Source organism: Takifugu flavidus, chromosome 7 (genome assembly GCF_003711565.1).
Source record: "Takifugu flavidus isolate HTHZ2018 chromosome 7, ASM371156v2, whole genome shotgun sequence".
Taxonomy (NCBI): domain Eukaryota; kingdom Metazoa; phylum Chordata; class Actinopteri; order Tetraodontiformes; family Tetraodontidae; genus Takifugu; species Takifugu flavidus.
In genome coordinates, this window is record NC_079526.1 from 2,732,434 (window position 1) to 2,752,351 (window position 19,918).

Consider the following 19,918-nt stretch of genomic DNA (forward strand, 5'->3'; position numbering starts at 1 on the left):
CTTCCCCTCTCCTCTCCTCTCCTCTCCTCTCTCTCCTCTCCTCTCCTCTCCTCTCCTCTCCTCTCTCTCTTTACCCAGCCAACCATCAGCAGGAGGGTCCCCCTACATGAGCCTGGTCCTGCTCAAGGTTTCTTCCTGTTAAAGGGGAGTTTTTCCTTGCCACTGTTGCTTGTCTGGGGTCAGGCCCTGGGATTCTGGAAAGCGCCTTGAAACAATTTTGATTGTAGAAGACGCTATATAAATAAAGATTGATTTGATTTGATTTGATTTAGTCTATTCCAGACATCCACTTTACCCCCTGAAACAGGACGAACGGCTGCTCAGTGATCAGAAAAACCTTTGAAATGATTCACTTTAGCCTGGATTTAACTTCATCAGCTTCTTTACATACATAATACACAAATAATTACCAGTCACACTCATCTATGAACCTATAGTTTTGGTCTCTTTTAATTTTGCGCCCCTGGTTGTACACTCTGTGCCACTGCCCATTTAAGCATCACACTAAGGAGGGAGGGCATCGTGCTCCCAGGGGGCACCCAGCGGACATCTCCAGACAATTTTACAAGGGCCAGCATCACACTGATATGGGCTGGACTTCCAGGAAGCCACCAAACATCTCCAGACCCATTTCTGTGTGCCAGAGAGGGAAGCAGCACAATGAGGCAGGCTGGATTATTTCATACTCCTAAACTAAAGAGTAATTATGCCAGATTGAGCAGCCAGTACCAGGACAAAACATAAATTACTAGCTGAAAACCCAAAGCAATGGCTCCCTATTTCTGTTACAGCACCTCTTTGAACAGCTTGCAGCTGTGGGTGCAGCCCTGGCATCTCTATCTGGCATCTCTAGACCTTCTCACACTCACTTAACGTGAATCTGAAGGAAACATTCAAGGTGGTGTTCCACCATGCCACGTTGGAACTGTTTGAGAGGAGATGCATGTCAGGCTTAAAGATAATACCACTGGTAAAGATGCTCCACCATAGAGTTGGTGTGAGATCTAAAATGTACAGATCGATTCTGCCAAACATATATCTGAAAGCTTAATCCATTTTAGAGAATATATGACCAGTTTAGAGACGATAAGTGTCTTGGCCTTTGAGGTTTAAAGTCCTTGTTTCCTTTTTTTTTTACAAGGGGCACTGAAACAACTGCAAGATGATGTGGAGAGGAGGATGTCCCGACAGAGATGCCTTCAGAACACCAGGGGATTCAACAGGACCAACAAACAGCTCAGGTAAGTGTTCAGAAACAGTCACACACACATCCGCAGGCCTTTGTCTCAGAGCGGTGGACAATGTAGCGGTGCAGAATCTTCAGAAACATTAAGACCCACTATTAAATTGGCAAATATAAAGCTGTATTCTCCACTGTACAAAGTGGAATTTCAGTTTATGTGTATGCCTGCTTCTTTAGTCCCCTATTGGCGGGTATGTCCAAAGGCAGACGTAGAAGAATCATCCAAGCCCAGACAGTCAAAATAATTTTGGTTTTAAATAAAAACAAAGCAACCTTCTTATTGTATGGAGTACCAACACTGGTCCTCCATATAACTGTTGAAGGCATTGGGCTTTACAATATTTCATGTGATATTCTGACATTTTGCTCCAGTTCATCCCCGGGAGTGTAATTTGATCAAATGACCAGCAGGTGTCAGTATTGACCAATTAGCTCCTGAGCACACGCTGAACCTGTGGTGTTGTCACGTAAGCAGTTTTATGCAACTTTGATGCCTGGATGTTGAGTGGATAGAGACAGCCAACGATTTTTGATTGATTTATTAACACTGAATGTTGTAAAATTCAAACTCTGATTTCGATTCGAACAAAATGCAAACAAATGATTTTTGGAAAACACTCTATACCTTTACAGTTGATAACCTGATGCAGCGGTCACCAACCTTTTTAAAGCTGAGGGCTACCTTAAGATTCCCAAATGGCTTGAGGGCTACCAGCTCAAAACATATGTATAAACAAATCAAAAAATCAAAAGCATACAATATTCACACAAAAAAACAATAATCATAACTTTAGGACAAGTACTTGTAAATGAATGTATTTATGTTTCATTGTCAAAGTGACATTTATCTTTTGCAAATGAACATGGCACAATTTCATTCAGCAAAAAACAGAACTCAAATTGTTTTTCCCAATAAATGAGAATGAGCAGTATAATCAATGATGTATTAGCTAGCAAAAGCAGGAATAATTGTCATGCACAGCCTCGCCTAAGGGCTCACCTGGACTCGAACCAACAAACTTAGGCACCCAAAATCAGTGGCATAAACCACTGTCCTATCCTATTTTCAGAATACAGATAATATATAGGGTTACTGATGAGCATAACTTATGGAATGAGGCGCAGAATAAACACATTATCTCTGTAAAGGTAACATTGAATTCAACATTACAAATCTGACTCGTCAAGTCACAACTAAGCTGATATGATGCAAATAAAGCCTGTAGATTTATCTACTGTGGGTGTAAAAACTACTATTTCAGTTACTGATTGTGAGACATGTCTGGTGCAAAAATCAATTATTCCACATGATCTTGAATTTAAAATACAAACAGGAGCTGACACAAGTGTTTAGACATTTCTGTCAGGTTGTCTTAAAAAGAAAACCAAAGATGGATTATCTACATGTTTTTTTACTGTCATAGAGGTGTTAAAATAAAATCCAACTCTGCAACACAACTGAATTAAAACAAAAGAAATTTCTAATTATGCTCATTGAGTTTAACACGTTTGTATCACCACAATAAAGCAAAAAACCTGCTGAGATGATTAAAAGTTTCTAATGACGAAGAAATTAAAACAATGTAAAAGGGCTTCTTGAGGTAACATTTTGCCAGCAAGAAAGAGGGATGAGCGAGGATATGTGAAGAACACTTCTAAGGAGGCAGCAGTGGACTGGTTTGGACAGGAAACCTGGAAACATAGAAGTTAAGCTGGACCTTCATGGTCCTGGGGAGCTTCAGCAGAACCACAATGGGGGTTGACTATCCTATGCCAGGATCAAACCACACAAATAAATCCCAATTTTGACCCAACACAATCCAACATTCGCTGTCGTGCCTTATTATGAGTGGTTGGATCACAGAGCAAACATCATTACCCCTTGTTGTGTGACACCATCACATACTGGCAATCTGGTGTCTTGGAACAGAGAGATAATTCACTGGGCAGCCTTCTGGGATCGCCATACCCTCCAAAACCCATCTGATCTCATCATCAATGCCCCACATCACAACTTCAGTGATTCAAAGGGTTGGCAGGATGCTAGAAAAGGGTCCCAGAGATGCCCCCTCACCCAAACTAGTGGGACAGGGCATCAGGCTTGATGTTGAAGTGCAAACTGATGCAGAGTGACGTTAAATCTAGTAAAAAAAAGAAAAGAAAAACATCTGGCTTGCTGAGATTTCAGTCTCTTGTGAGTTCTAATATGTTCCAGCTTCTTGTGGTCGGACCAGTACAGCTCCCTCCAGCCTGTACCTCCATTCTTCCAAGACCAGTGTCACAGCCAGTAGTTCCCGGTTGAGTAAAGTTTCTTAGAAAAAAAGCGCACAGGATGAACTTCGTTGTTCGTCGCTCCCACTCCCATATCAGACCCTTGTCAGACTGGAGGTTCTGGTCAGGTAGTTTGAGGATAATCAAATCAAATCAAATCAAATCAATCTTTATTTATATAGCGTCTTATACAATCAAACTTGTTTCTAGGCACTTTCCAGAATCCCAGGGCCTGACCCCCAACAAGCAACAGTGGCAAGGAAAAACTCCCCTTTAACAGGAAGAAACCTTGAGCAGGACCAGGCTCATGTAGGGGGACCCTCCTGCTGATGGCCGGCTGGGTAGAGAGAGAGGAGAGGAGAGGAGAGGAGAGGAGAGGAGAGGAGAGGAGAGGAGAGGAGAGGAGAGGAGAGGAGAGGAGAGGAGAGGAGAGGAGAGAGGAGAGGAGAGGAGAGGAGAGGAGAGGGAGAGGGAGCTGCAACAGAGCTTGCGTTCCTTATGAAGTACCTGTAGGAATCGGCAAAACCCAAAAATCTCTGCAGCTGTTCCCTGTCAGAGGGAACCAGCCAGTCTGTGACCACAAAAACCTTCTCTGAGTCCATCTGGATGCAGTTGGGCTTCACAACAAATCCCAGAAAGGAAACAGACGGTTGGTGGAAGACTTTACAAATCTTTCAAAAAGAAGGCTTTGTGAGGCTTTGAAATTGCTGATTTCTTATATTATTAATTGTAAAATGAATAAAATGTTTCCAAGTAATGCACAGGACCTTTATGCTTGAAGAAGCCCAGTTTTCTTATGACATTCAAGATATGAATTAACAGATTTTATAATCACCTTTGTTTAATATGGCATATTTGTATAAGGAAAAGCAAGGAAAATGAAGTCCTAAAGAAGGAGGACTAAACACAGGGAAAGGGAATTAACTATTTTAAAAAGCTTGAGTTGAAGTCTGTAACTCTAAGGATGGAAGAATAAACATTAAGAGGGATGAGGGACGAGAGATGGAGCTGAAACCAATCAGGTTAAGGTAAAAGATAGTTAATGATAGAGGGTAGCCCGAGAAAATAAAGAGGAGGGATGAAAGGGTTGAAGTGGGAAATGAAGAGAGAAAGAGATTGAAAAGGATAAAGAAACAAGGAGAATCTCAGGAATGGTACAACTGAAGAAAGATTAGGAAGCTGAAGAAAATTTTAAATATCACTGACAGCAATCGTATGGCATGTGCAATAATACTGTAAATGTTTAGGTAGTATCAAGCAGTATTGACGTTAACGTCGTATTTTGATTTTTTTGTTTGTTTGTTTCCTTTCCCCCCCTATTTTGGCATCATGTCTCCATTTTTGTCCAAGTGTGTCCTGCTATCTCTTCAGCTATCCGGTCACGTCAGCGAGGATTAGGCTAATCTGTAAATGGTTAATCTGCTAATTAAAGGCGGTTGTGGTGTGTGAAACAGAAATAATGGACGGCTGTCCTCGATAAAGGCGCACCTGTGACCGCATTACTGATTAACATATTAATGCGCCATATTAATGGAGCCGTTCATTGCGCAATAACCTCTTGGCGAGGACACTTCTAAATTCACTAAATGTGGGTTTTAATGATCGTGAGCATTTTGGTTATGGGCTTGAGAGCTCGGGTTGCCATAACAGCCGCGATCAGCCCCTTCCTCTGCAGTGATGTTCGGCTTTTCTCGGCCAAACAGCGGCTCGTTGCTGCGCCGAGACCGCAGAAAAGCCCCGCATGGAGCACCTCGGTGCCTGATTTCAGACTTGCCTTGTATAGTCAACAACAGCGTCTCCTGCTAAACAACCACTGCTGTCACACGCACGCGTGAAATCTGACGTGATGCTGCCGCCGCCGTCCCATTCAGCCGCCTATCGGGGAACCTCCCTTCAGTCGTGCGTCTGCGCTGGTAACGAAACAACGGCATTGTCCGAGCAATATTTAAACAGGAGCGAGCGATTAAGGGGGCCGAATTCAGTAGGTAACTTGATCTGGCATTGATTTTTCTGCGGCAATGTAAAGATGGCGAGAGTGCTCCACAACTTGCTGCTATTTGTAATCAGACTTGCGCTGAAAATTCGACTTTTGGGCTTTTGGTCGCTAATATACGGTTATTGTGCTCTGTGCACCGTCGTAGCGCTGCTGAAACTTTGGTGGAACATTATTCTGAGGCCCACAACAACCTTCCAGTGGGCGATTCGTGAAACTCCCCCCGCTTGTCTGAATGACACGTCCTTGGGAACCCACTGTTATGTTAGGATCAAGGTAAGACGCGCACGCACACACGCACACGCCTGATCATGAGAGGTAGTGGGGACCAGTCCATTGTGTGTGTGAGAGAGAGAAAGAAAATGGTAGTTTGGGACTCTCTTCCGTACAGCTGAAGATGTCGGGAAAAAATAACGGGCCTTATTGATGAGGGGGGGAATTCTACTGCCTGCTCATTTTTCTGTGTTTAAAACGTAGCCTGATCAGCTCAGGTGGTGCTGAAAGAACAGCTCCTGCGCCTCATGGCTCAGCCTGTCAGCCTCTCAGTGAAAACACGACGCGATGCCAACACTTTCTGCCAGCAGAACCTCAGATTCCAGGAGCAAGAGGGTTGACATTTACAAGTTGATGTCTCGCGTCTCGCATGCAAAGTGGAGACCTTGGCCACAACACTGCTGTCACCCCCGTCAAGCACCATTGGATCGCCCTAAATCTTTAGACGTGAATGCAAAATTTGTTATCAGATGCTGTAAGAATAGTTTTGCAACTGTATAAAGTGAAGGGTGGAATAAAGGAATAAACCCAATTTGCTGATTTTTGAATCAATTTCAGTTCAATGATTTTATTTGTCCTGTGTGTATATTTATGCTGCTGGAATGAGTCAGGATGGTCTGTAAGAAGTGAGAAATACAAATAGACACGTTTGGGAAATTGGAAGGGAATTCTGAAATGCTGCTGGAGTAGCCAAAGTTTTGTGCTGCCATTTCCAAATATGTCAACAAAAGCCTCAACAGCCCACTTCTTATCAAGCCGTTAAAGGCTGATGTACAGGATGCATTTACAAACAATCAGTGCCATTAATGCTGTGTTTGTGACTCAGGTAGCCACTCCAATCATATGAAGGTCATTGGCTAAGGTTAGGGTTGTGCCCTTGGAAAAAACACTTACTCCCCCCATTGTTTCAAAAACAATGTACCTCGATGAGCACGGGGGCCCCCGGGAGTTAGTCTGTGGATGTGAGTGACTGTGTGAATATGAGCGAGTGAGTGGGTGAATGCTGACTTGGAATGTAAGAGAGGTCAAACATGACTGGAAAGGTGCCGCACAAAGAGGCTCCATTTGCCGTCTCCGGTAGGGGACACAAAGCTTCGTATGTCACGCACTGCTTGGCTGATTTGAAAAACTAAAATGTTAGCATTGATATATTTTGGGTTTTCTTCAACACGGGAAAGTTAAGAGTTGAATTTAAACAATGTTGCAGTGATGGATTACCCTGAAACAGGGCTTTATTGCTATTTTAAGAGATGTGATATGGCGAGACGTTGAATTTATAGAATCAGATGACCTGATCCATCAAGCCTATAGGCAGTCCATGTTTTATCATTAACATAAACAATAGTTTTGTTTTTTGACGATACTGTCTTATTTCTTTTGAATCCTGCTTTGTGTATACTCAGTTATATTTAGATATTGTGTCTTTTTCAGGAATCTGGCCTTAGGTTTCACTATGTGGCTGCCGGAGAGAGAGGGAAGCCGCTCATGCTCTTCTTACATGGATTCCCTGAGTTCTGGTAGGTCAATGTCAAATAAGGGTGGCTGATCATATTACTCATCTGCAGCCGCACACAACTCCGATTGTTCTGTTGCTTAATGTCGGGGTTACCGTGCGTCGGTGACCCCTGTAAAACTTTCCGAGCGTGAGAAATCACTGTGAATGTCAGTAAAGTTCCTGTGCTGCAAAGAAGTAATTCCACTTCAGTAATGAGTCGCCACCGCCAGGGATGACTTGCCAGAGGGGGGGAAAGGTCCGATGCATTTACGATCTCTTTGTCCCGATATGAAATGGAAAACGATGTTATGCGTTGCTCCCGAAACGGGGCCAAAGTGGTTGTCAAGAGCTGTAAGCCTGTCCATATCTCTGACCTAGCATCTAAGCTGCTGACAGGACAGGGATTAATTAACGGGTGAGAGGAGCTTTTTCTGCTTCACTTGCTGTATTCCGTCAATGATGAGCTGTGTCGCAAGTGACAATGTTAAAAGATCTCTTTAGACTTTTTTTTTTTTTTTACCAAATATGCAAATTCCCTCTTAGAATTGAGAACGAGTAGAGTGTGTGTGCGCGCCTGTGTGTATTTGGGGCTTATTTTGCTTTAAAACCTCATCTATATTCTCTAAGATCAGAAGCTCAAGTGCTGGGATCTTACACTGACTCATCAGAATTACAGTCGGAACCCCGCAGCTCGCTTCCGAGGGGTCAGCACGGGGGGACAGGGGGTTTCAGATGAGAAGCCTTTACAGCTGACAAGATCTTCATTTAGGAGTTTATCGCAGTCCAAGTGATCAGTAGGTGGATTAGGATCTAAAACCTATTCCATTACGCTGAGCCGACCTCAGTTTCACTTTAAATGATGTAGCTTAAATTAAAGGCACACAATGAATTCATTTTAAAGGCAGTCTGAACTGTGTATCTTGGTCAGTTTAATTATCAAGAGGAAAAAATCCCACAATTCCAAAATCCTGGAAGTTTAGTTCAACGGTGATGAGGCCTGGGTCCAGAGAAAGGCTGTGGATTTGAAGTATTCCCCAAAAAAATGGAAGAAATGAATCGCATTAATCATCTTTGCGTGTTTCAGGTTCTCCTGGCGCCACCAGTTGCGTGAGTTCAAGAGTGAATTCCGCGTGGTGGCCATCGACATGCGGGGCTATGGCGAGTCTGACCTGCCCCTCTCCACTGAAAACTATCGCTTCGATTCCCTCATTACTGACGTCAGGGACATCGTGGAGTATTTAGGTGAGCGAAAAGAACTTTGTCTGGCTGTAGTCTTGCAAAAGAGTACACAGCATTTTGACAGTTTCTTGTGTCAAAAATAAACTTGTTTATCATTCTCAAATTGTGGCTAGCCTTTGGGCCTGTTCCATGGTATGACAAACCAGTAGTGACGCACTCTGACTAAACATGGGACAAGGCGCGGGTACAGGACCCGGCCAGGGCCCAGAGACTGCATGCTAGCACAGGAAGCTTGCCTGTGGCTGTCTGGACACTCCAGCATGAGTTTCTGGCCAAAGTGACAGTTTTAGCTCCTTTACTGGCCAAAACACAAAGTGTTTTCCTTTATCACTGCTGTACACTGTATTATCTGTTCTGGAATGCTGCACATATTAACTAACCGGTGTGCTGAGCAGCAAGTTTTAGAGCTTTATCCCTTTTCGTTGATAATTCTAGGTCATTCTTTTATTGTTATTATTTTTCAGCTGAGATTCCTGCATCAATAGATGGATGGACATATAGACGTAGTCGGCAAAGATAGTTTTGACTCATTTTCTTGCTCGATCTCAAAGCTATTCCTTCAGAATCAAATAAAAAGCCTTAAAGGTGATAAAACAATAGTTAAATATTATTTATCACAATATCCAACCACATGGACTTAATCTAGATATTTTAAAACCCTTTCACTTCAAAATATTCCGTTTTTTTCCCTCTAAATCCAGACTCTATGATCTAGTATCCTTTCTCATTGTTAGATGTTAATTATTTAACAGGCTTTTAAGGGCTGAACTCAGAATGTTGAAGGTGATTTATGGCGATTCCAGCAGAAGTGGGAGGCTTTAACTGATCGTATAAAAACTGCTTTTGTTACAGCAGAGCTCTGTTCACACCAACTGTGAGAGCCCACATGCTCCACATTGCAGTCTATCCTCTCAGCTAGCTACAGTGACACACTGCAGTGCTTCCCCGCTACAGTAAATCATAGATGTTTTCATTTATGAATCCATGCTAAAAGCTGCAGCCTGCACCTCCTTTCAAATGCAGCACTACATTCACTCTCATTTCTACTGATGTAGCACTATTGCTGAGATGACAATTCCTAATTGGTTTATGTTTGTGGAGTTAATAGTGCAAGCGGATGCGTGCATTTTTTTCGTAGGAACTGGAGCAGTAACGCGATCAGATTCCCTGTAGACAAAGGGTTTGACCTTGATTGTATGCACATGTACAGTGTGTCAATATATACATCCACTGTCTAGTTATAATGTCCTCTGAGGGAAAACCCTAGCAATGTAAAGGTGAAAGCAGTATCGATTTGAACTCTGGTGCTTTTGACATGCTTCAGCATAGAATTAGAAAGAAAAAGGGGAAGGGGGGGTGCATATGACACTCCAACTTGTACAATTGCTGCTGAGAAGCTTTGTATTTGCATAATCAAAATATGGTCTTATGTGCATTTGTTTTCTTTTCAAGGGTACAACAGATGTTGTTTGGTTGGCCACGACTGGGGTGGGATCATAGCCTGGCTGTTTGCGATTCACTACCCAGAAATGGTGACAAAACTCATCGTTTTAAACTGCCCTCATCCTTCTGTGTTCACGGGTATGTTGTCTCTGCATGCAGATGATCAGCCTGACAGTATTCTTTTCATCATATGACAATCAATTTACCTGAGAGACTCTAGTTTATAACCCGAGTTATTACTGTCATTGTTAGCAGCATTTACGGAGCATTATTACTTCATTTTCGTGTTTGCCTCCATCTGGCAAATCCATTTGCCTTGAGGGGTGGATGATGAGAAGCTAATTACGGGATGCTAATGTAAAGCTAGAACAGCTGGTTTAACTGCTAGAAATCTTCTGCGCATTACTGACCATCTCTGCTTTCGTAATTATGATTGAATGACTCTCCTCTTCTCATCACCAGACTACGCACTGTGTCACCCCAGCCAGCTGCTGAAGTCCAGTCATTTCTTTTTCTTCCAGCTGCCTCGCTTCCCGGAGCTCATGCTCTCCATTAATGATTTCAAGGTGTGTTTATCAAGGTCAAGGTTGTGAGCATGTATGCCTCTGTGTGTGTTTATGCACATGTGTATCATTGTTGTCATTGTGCCAGGTAATTTCAGGACTTTTTTATTCATCTCTGTGACTAATGACTGCGCAGTTTGAGGGTTACAGGAAACAACAGGATCAAATTATCAAAGAAATCACAGGCAGCCTCCTGGGACTCATTAAGAATATTTAGATTGTATAAAATGTATTTGCGTTTTTGAATTCAAGAATAGCTTATAATGTCATTCAAAGTACGGGTTAGAGCTCCAATCCAACCCCGTAAGAGTCTGATGTGAGCGTGACAGTGAGTTCCTTCTTTCTGCCACTGTTCCAGAGTGAAAACAGCCCCGGAGTGCAGAACACAGCCATTTTGCACTGTTGACATTATTTGCAGCCAGTGGCTGTGCAAGAGTGACTCAGAAGAAAGATGCGGCCCAGCAATATTACAGTGCTGCATTAATGCTGCTACATTAAATACAGAATTAAGTAAGATTGAACAGTAAAATAACTAAATTTTCTTATTTGCCCTGTTTAAAGTGTAAAGACCTTGGTATTGTCACACAGCCACACTTTTATGGATATCTTATATTCACCCATCTTTATCTAGAGTCTATCTTTTTTAGATATTGTTATTAAACGCCTCAGGCAGCACAACTAAGCCATCTTAGGTTTGCTTATAACTATAGAGAATAAACTCTTTATTAATAATCTGGAAGCAGCAGCAGATGTATCAAAGCAGCTCCTAAAGGTCATGAGATCTTATTTCACATATGAAATGCCTGTTCTAACTCACATCGGATCATGAGATAGGCATCTACCTGTAAATGTATTTTTGATCAAAATGTGCTGGTCCAATAACATCATTGAAGTCATTGCTTCCTTCTCCGCTCCAGGCTGTGAAAGCCTTGTTCACCAGCCGCAGCACCGGTATCAGCCGGAAAGGCCAATGGCTGACTGCAGAGGACTTAGAGGCATATCTGTATGCAATCTCACAGCCAGGAGCTCTGACTGGAGCCCTCAACTACTACAGGAATGTCTTCAGGTAGGTAGTACACTTAGCATGAGTTAAGCTGGATAGACAGAGGTTCAGAAATTTTAGAGATATTCAAGATATTTACTAAATTAAAATGTTGTTACTGTGATTCTTACAACAGTGGTAATATAATATGTATTCTAATATCCTTAAATACACCTAAAATATGACACATTAAGTAAAAACGCAGCGATATTTAATATTCTCGTGTGTTTTTATTGAGTCTATGTAGTGTTTCAACATTGTGTGACTAAGTTAGGGGATCATTGTTTTATGTTGCCATCTACTGTCAGAACTTTAAAGTAGCAGAATATTGACCTGGCCCTCCAACAAGATCACAATGATGTCAAATGGTTGTGTTTGTGTGTTTTTGTGCTGACTATAAATAATTTCAGATCAAAGCTCTCATCAGTGCATGCTTATTTTAACACGTGAACTGTACATGCATGGCAGAGCAGACCATCTGCTCCCTTCTAAGTCATGAACTGTCTCAGAATAGCGTTATAATGCTTATGTAAAAGAGATATCACCGACCCATGGCCAATTAGTACCTTTGTGTGAATATTTACTGCAGTGTTCTAAATATCGTGAACAATGTAGTCCAATATTCTGTTTGACACACTTTTTGCAGTTAAGCTGTGGAAGAGCAGTGGGTGCAGGAGCCTTTTACAAAAACAAACAAAAAAATTTAAATCTCAACAAAAAAACAAAACGAAATTAGTTTAAACCATTCTAAATCATGTTAATCATATAGGAGTTAAGATGTGTGTATTTCAGTGTGGATGCTGTAGAATAACCTCGTTAATGGAAGTTCACAGTCTTTGTTGAAATAGCCTTTTTTGAAAAATTTGCTGGAACTAAATTAAAATTAGATCTTTTGCAGCAAAAAGTCTTTAAACCTTTTAGAATGTCATGGTTTTCTGCATTCATTTGTCATAAAATGTCAAGAGGCTTGACAAATTCAATGGGTCAAAACTGACACTACAATGCCTTGAAAATTCACCAGTCTACAGTAAACAAAACACTTTTAATATGGAGATAGTTCGAGATTGAGCCCACATTATCTAGAAGCAGGCGCCCAGTTAGAATGATCCCAAGAGGTAAAGGACTAACCCCGTTTCATTTGTAGGCATTGTTCAACTAGCTGTTTCACAGTATATAACATTGACCAAGCAGACTGTCTGGAAGCACTAGGAACTGTATATGCTGCATCAAAGCAAAAATAAACATATTTATAAATAGATGTACTTTTAAAAAAATCACTAGTTTGGATTATTTTTTATTGGTGCTCACAAATATAAAATATTCAGCTTCTTTTTCTTGCTGTGGTTCAATGCTTTAGCTCCATTATCTTAAAGAGAAGATCACTTGAATAAAAACTCCAAATCTTTCCGAATGGATAGACAGCACCGGAGGCCAAAAACTTACAGCTGTAAACTATTTATTTATTTATCTTCATAGCTCCCTGCCCCTGAGCCAGAACCATGTCAGATCTCCAGTCCTGCTGCTGTGGGGCGAGAGAGACGCCTTCTTGGAGCAGGAGATGGCTGAGGCCTGCCGTCTCTACATCCGGAATCATTTCCGTCTCAACATTATTTCTGGGGCCAGTCATTGGTTGCAGCAGGACCAGCCTGACATTGTAAACACCCTCATATGGACCTTCCTCAAGGAGGGAGAAGGACGTAAGAGCTACAGGAACTAAAGTGAGTTCTTCCCCGGTACTGCCCCATCTCACTTGCCACAGCAGGACATCTGGGATATGCCTGAGAACAAAGTGACATAGTGAAAATGCAATCATTCTTTAAATCTTTCACAATTGAAAAGTTTTATAAAGAAGTCTGCCATAAAGAAAATACAGAAGCACACTGGAGGCAGAGTACGTGTGACATATATTCACAATGTTTTTTGCACATGACATCCGCCTTAACGTTTGTCAATTACAGCATAACAAATGTGTGGTGAAATCTTCTTGTGACTTGTATTGTGTGGTGCCTTTTAACTTTTTGAGCTGTTATAGTGTGAGGAATTCTCCAGAGGTTGGGATGTCATCTGCTATATGTTTTCTAGCTCTTCTTTAGGCACAGTCCTCTGGGAGTCATGGTTCTCCCATTCCCTTTATCAGGTAGTTTGTCTAAAGGAGTTATCTTTTTTGGATTATTTTCCCCTCAGAGATTATCACTCAAAAGTAGAGAATGTTGTTATCATGATCTTTATGTAGAGAACTTAAGTGATGGTTGACTACTGTACTATTTTGTAACTATTCCTAAAGACATCATTTTTAAAGTCACTGAGCCAGGTCTACACCTTTTGATTTTATAAATAAACTTAAGTGTCAATCTGTTGCACAATGTGTTGTTTTGTTTTTCTCTCCATATTAATTCCTTCCTATGAGCCACATTTGATATTTGTATAATTATGGCTAAAAGCAGTTTCCTTTTTACAAAATCAGTGCTCTCAAAGTTAAGATAAATGGCATTAAATGTTTCCGAGCCTTGTTACTAGATATTGAGGACATAAATACCTCATCTCTGAAAGTCTGATCTGAGTGCAACAAACTCTGTGTCAGAAGTAAGACTGGAACTAAAAATAAACTTGTTTGAAGAGTGGTGAACTCCTAAAGTGCACAGTTCTTGGATTAAATATAGATACTGAGAGCAAGTCAGGCCCCATTTTGTATCATCTGCAAGATAACTTGCAAAAACAGTGAATGAGACCTGCAAATATTTTAAAATGAAGTATTTGTATTTGTTAAGTATTTGTGTTACATGAATGACCCAAAACACCATTTTCATACACGTGTATGTTGAGAAAATGGTGTCACCACCTGTACCAAGTACAAACAATAATTGATTAGCAAGAATACACAATATAACTCATGCCATACTACATGTTTTTCTTTATTTGTATGTTGTAAAGCTATCGTCAGAGCCTTTAACAGCAGGCATCATATACTCCTGGTAATGAAATAAGACATGCAGGAATCAGGACCTTTATGTATTCTATGCTCTTAATTTAGTTTTTAAAAAGTTGCCCATGTAACCTTCAATTGTTTATACCATAATTTTTTTCCTTTTTATCCAGATACAGTCAGCGTTCCAGGTTCAGATTTGGCCATCGCAATAATATCTGAAAACATGTAGATCCTCTTTTTAACAGCGCTATGCTTGGGGTAGTCTGTCAACCATTAGTGAGCATTTTAAGACAGGAGAGATGAAAAACACCAGAAATAGTAACAGAAGCATTGTTAAAAATAGCAGAGTGCAGCCTGATGCAGCCTGATGCTAGTTATTTTTGGATGACTGGCAGTTTGTTGGCTTTGACAATACTGAGGTCTGTATTCATCAGTATTAAATTAACAACAAATAACCAACTGCAAACGGTTATTTTTGGTTAATGTTTAGATATGAAACACTTCGACAAAGGACATTATAGCTGTATAGCTTGGATGGATGGACGGACAAGCGGGCGGGCAGACGGACGGACGGAATTGCATTTATTACCTTTGATATTGATGCCATTTAGCGGGATCATAGTTTTCAACATTGGTTGTTCATTAGATACGTGGCTGCCTTGTAAATAGTCTTAAGTATCATGTTTGTACATCAAATCCGATACAACATTTTCATGCAGGTAATGGAGTACTGCAGGGTTCGAAGAACTCTGTATATTAAACTAACTGAACATTCTCTTTAAACAATTGTAATATGAACAATATTTTGCTTTTAACCCATTTATCAAAAAAAAAAATGTTTTATGCCTAAAATATAATAAATGAAAATAAAAAATAAACTTCCAACAGCACCTCATGTATACAGAGTCAAAAGCCTAAATATGTCTATGGAAGAGGATGTAACTGTTGTCGGCCATGTAATTTCTTACAGTTAATCAATTCTAAGATCAAACATTGTTACTGATGTGGTTCCCTTCAGTAAACCAGACAGACCATCATCAGTCTGGTTTACTTTTTTTACTTTTACTTTTTACTTCTACTTTTTTTTCTTTCTCCAAAGATGTGAGCAAATAATTTTGCATCATTATTAATTGAAGCTATTGGTCTCTGATTCTCAGTCGATCATTATTGGGTTTAGGTGTCAAAATAATTGGCACATAGTTGCAGGGAGTTTACAGACCTCTGTGGCCTCCTTCAAATTAAGAGATATGATCATCAAAAAAAATTTTCAGTAGGTCCAGTACGTGTTTTGTATATAGTAGTAAGAAATTGAGATGAGCTATAGCTGTGTCATTTTAAAAGCTTTTTCACAGCTGTGGAATCCTGTTTGAGGCTTTTTTTATCCAATTGCTTTCATTTTTTTATTTCCGTATTACATTTTATATATTTAATATACATTTTTTAAAATATTTATATATATATATATATAAAAGTTATATTGTTTGATTTCCTGGAGCTTTATTTTTTTTATATGAAATGTTAACACACACCTTGTCCATTAAATCAGTTGAGAAAAGCTCCAAATCAACCCTGGACATCTGATAAATCGTTGTTTGATTTTAAGGGAGACCCTACAGGTATTGCCGCCTTCAGAGCTGCTTACTGACCTCCGACCCCGTTGACCCACTCAACTTGACTCTACCGGCAGCTTACTTTACTTAATATAATGTATTTCTGTATGTATTTTCTATGATCTATAATCCTATTCTCTCCTCTACCTGTCCTCCCCCTTCTCCTCTCTCTCTACCCAGCCCCCCATCAGCAGGAGGGTCCCCCTACATGAGCCTGGTCCTGCTCAAGGTTTCTTCCTGTTAAGGGGGAGTTTTTCCTTACCACTGTTGCTTGTTTGGGGTCAGGCCCTGGGATTCTGTAAAGCGCCTAGAAACAATTTTGATTGTAACAGACGCTATATAAATAAAAATTGATCATAACCTCATGATGGATGTCTTGTTTTTCCTGTATGAGGAGCTGCTAAGAGGGGATGCTGTGTCACATTGTTCTTCAAATGAGGATGTGTACCATGAGGCCTTCCTCCTACTTCCATTTTTGGTAATAACTGGAATCTATACCATTTGGTTGGCTATATTGTGTTATGAGGTCATGGGCCTGGATTACCTCGATCCATGAACTCAACACAACCAGAGACCCACGATCGCTGTCCAAGGGATGCCGCAGCTGCAACTTTCACTACCATTTATCACCAGATTTATCAATCCGGTGATAAATCCCACCGTCAACGAGGAGGAGGTGCAAGGAGCCCAACGAACGCACCAGGTCAATGTCCAGCGGGAACAGCAGCCACCAAGATGGGGAACCCTCAGCCACCAGATGAATCCAGCTGTCACCTCCGTGCCCACGGGCCTGGAAGCCAGCAAGCCAGCCCCAAATCCCTACACGGCATAACATCCCATTACAGCTCAGCTTCTAATACCATTGTTCCCAACACAAGCTGGTTCTGTCCATAAATGCAAACTGGTCGTCCAAATCTTGCAAAAGGGCTATATTTTGTACCCAGCGAGTTCAGAACTGAAGAAGCCTTCTGGATAGAAGGCAAAACATCTTCAAAAGAGAAGAAAAACAGTCCAGTTGAAAACTACCTTGAATAGACACGCAAAACACAACAATGGCTGGGATCAAAGCATATAGACTTTGTTCAGAGTCAAAACATTAAAGAAATACCAAAGCCATTTCAAAAGACATACATGAAGACGTCAAAGTCAAGATGAAAGAATCTTTGAATGAAAGACAAAGGTATAGTCAATAAGGTTCCCCTGCTCAATATACTAACAACTGTGCAACATTGGCTGTTGAGCTGTCGTACAGAGCAGAAATGGGCGTCTCTTCACACAAACGCAAACGTGAGGAATCCTCAAAATCAGGTGACTACACCATCAGGGAAGCCAAATCCATGTTTTTCATGCTGGTCTGATTCATTTATACAAAAGTTTAAAGCAGACTGGTTTTACCTCACAATCAGAGACCAGCACCAGTCCAACCACCAGCAGAGGGGAGGACGGTAGGCCGGTGTGCAAAAAGAGGAGGGTCGGCTCTGAGTGCAGGCGAACAGTTTGTAGCAAACCCACTACTCGACGAGGACCGAAGGACGTGTCTAACCGGGGCACAAAAAGAAAGGCCCAGTCAGACCTAGAAGCTCCCAGGAAGAGACAGAAGACTGAATCAGTGACGGTTCCCCACAATGTGTTCTCTTTTCCTGAGCTGCGACCATCAAGCACAGCAAAGCCCCAGCATGTCTTGGTGCCACTCAGCAGAGGTGAGCTTATTGTGGAGGGTGTATGTGTGTGTTTGTGTTTGTGTTTGTGTGCACTACAGCTGTAGTAAATCTGTATTTGCAGAAGAATATGAGAAACAATACAAAGAAGTTTCACAGCTGGGAGAAGGAGGTTTTGGAACAGTGTTTAGTGGTTATAGAAGGCATGATTTATTTCCAGTAAGTATTTTTATTTGAATCACACCAAACACACATACACATATAATCATCACTGATCTCCTTGACACATGATTTTTTCCTGCAGGTGGCAATCAAGCACATTGCTAAAGACTTGGTCAAGTACCAGCCAGTGGTAAGGCTAGCTTTGATGCTACCATTAGCTGTTGAACTTAGTGTGGAGCTGTTCCTTTTTCATTGATGACCAGCAGTAAACCACAGACGAGCATCTTGTGTTCCTCTCTTCAGGTGATAAACGGTGAGCTCCACTGCGCCCCACTGGAGATGGTACTCATGGCGATGACAGCAGGGGACTCTGTAGGGGAAAATGCAGTCATATCACCATTAGCATGGACTGACCTGGATGATGAAATCCTATTGATCATGGAGAGGCCAGAGAAGTGTATGAACCTGTTTGAGTACGACAATGGCCAAATAGACGAAGGCCTGGCTAAGGTAATAATGCTGGTTATCGTGTTACGGTGGACCGCCTCCCACCGCTGCAGAGCTCAGTCTGATAATATCTTTGGATGTTCTTTAACTCTTCTTTCTGTCCATCAGGAATTCATGAGGCAGCTGGTGGAAGCTGCAATTCAAATACATAAGGCAGGCGTCTTCCACCGCGATTTAAAACTGGAAAACATTCTCATCCAGTTCTCTGATGCTCGGCTCATTCCTCGAGTGCGCATCATTGACTTTGGTTGTGGCTGTTTTGTGACGCCGGGATATCGCAGCTACGCCGGTACGGCTGAACTCATGCTGACGTCTGATTTGGAGCTTTTCAGTGGACACTTCAATTCAAAACCTTTTTCTTTTCTCACAGGAACCCATTGCTTTAGGCCTCCAGAGTTTAACCACCGGGGAACCTATGAAGCTGGCCCGACCACCGTCTGGCAACTCGGCTGCATCCTCCTGGAACTACTGAGTGAAAATGCTGACTTGTTCACAAAAGGGATGCAGCACTGCGAAAATTTCCTCACCCAGACCATAAAGAAGTTAAAAGTGTCTGAAGGTAAAGAGATGCTACTGCTTCCTTTCTTTATTAATATTTTGCAATTGTCTGAACTTGTAATTAATGAATGCAGCTTTCGTGCTAACGGTCACTTTTCTCTCCGTCTACCCTCCTCAGACTGTAAGAAGTTTTTGAAGAGCTGTTTGCTCGTCAACCCTGATCAGCGTATTACCCAGGAACAGATGTTGTGCCACCCGTGGTTCCGTTCAAGTGTCCTGCCAGAAGCACAGCCCTGAGGGCATTTGACAGCTGATGTCCCTCTATTTGTTACTGATGTTACTCTATTTTATTTTCAGGAAATGTGAACCTTATAATGATCTGTAACCATTTATCACTACTGCCTAAATAAACACATTATTCTCCTACATCTCACAATACCTGAGAAAATGACTGGTGTCTGGTCTCTGCTTTGTTTCTAGGTAACTATTTTTATTATACACCCAGCCCAGACGGGCCAACATGGGGACCATGTGGTGGACTTGGGGCTGGGGGAATGCTTTTAGAGGTTACTCAATAAATGTTACCCATGTTTTGGTGTCGAACTGCTGAAAAAAACAAGTCTTCCGAGTCTGAGGCTCTGATCCAAAAGAAACCCAGGTGGCCTTGACAGAAATTTATATAGTGTAAATTTTAATAACAGGTCATTAATCATTCTAAACATTGAGAAGAAAAAAATTCAGGCTTTTCCTACTGTATGTTGTTAATTCAGTGACCAGAGGAGCATTTGTCAGGACCAGTGTTAAGTGTCTCTCCTGTACAGGTATTTGTCCCTGTCTTCATCACGTCCTGTTTTATTTTGAACTCTGGTGGGTGTCATCCGCATCTTCCTGACAAGTCTTCCTCATGTGTAATTGGGTAACGTCTGTGTTCCGTCTCCCTCCGCCTCCTCTTTTTAAGCCGTTTCTTCCCCCCTTCCATCTCAGATCATCTTGTT

General features: G+C 41.5%; 2 protein-coding genes across 4 annotated transcripts; both read left to right on the forward strand.

Annotated features, from left to right (window-relative positions):
- The first annotated feature begins 5,093 nt into the window (after positions 1–5,093).
- Positions 5,094–13,925, forward strand: ephx4 (epoxide hydrolase 4). 3 transcript variants are annotated; one of them, XM_057038937.1, is made up of 8 exons: positions 5,094–5,499; positions 5,656–5,783; positions 7,212–7,297; positions 8,360–8,517; positions 9,967–10,095; positions 10,420–10,523; positions 11,438–11,586; positions 13,039–13,925. In XM_057038937.1, the coding sequence occupies exons 1-8, from the start codon at positions 5,361–5,363 to the stop codon at positions 13,277–13,279; spliced, it is 1,134 nt and encodes a 377-aa protein (XP_056894917.1). In that variant the 5' UTR covers positions 5,094–5,360; the 3' UTR covers positions 13,280–13,925. The 3 variants fall into 3 exon arrangements, with proteins under 3 accessions (XP_056894917.1, XP_056894919.1, XP_056894918.1); XM_057038939.1 differs by having other exon boundaries at positions 5,099–5,427; XM_057038938.1 differs by having other exon boundaries at positions 5,360–5,783.
- Positions 13,926–17,594: 3,669 nt separating this feature from the next.
- On the forward strand, positions 17,595–19,366 carry LOC130528725 (serine/threonine-protein kinase pim-1-like). The gene is made up of 6 exons (XM_057038401.1): positions 17,595–17,798; positions 18,061–18,108; positions 18,222–18,428; positions 18,534–18,714; positions 18,796–18,984; positions 19,102–19,366. The coding sequence occupies exons 1-6, from the start codon at positions 17,724–17,726 to the stop codon at positions 19,218–19,220; spliced, it is 819 nt and encodes a 272-aa protein (XP_056894381.1). The 5' UTR covers positions 17,595–17,723; the 3' UTR covers positions 19,221–19,366.
- The last annotated feature ends 552 nt before the right edge of the window (positions 19,367–19,918 follow it).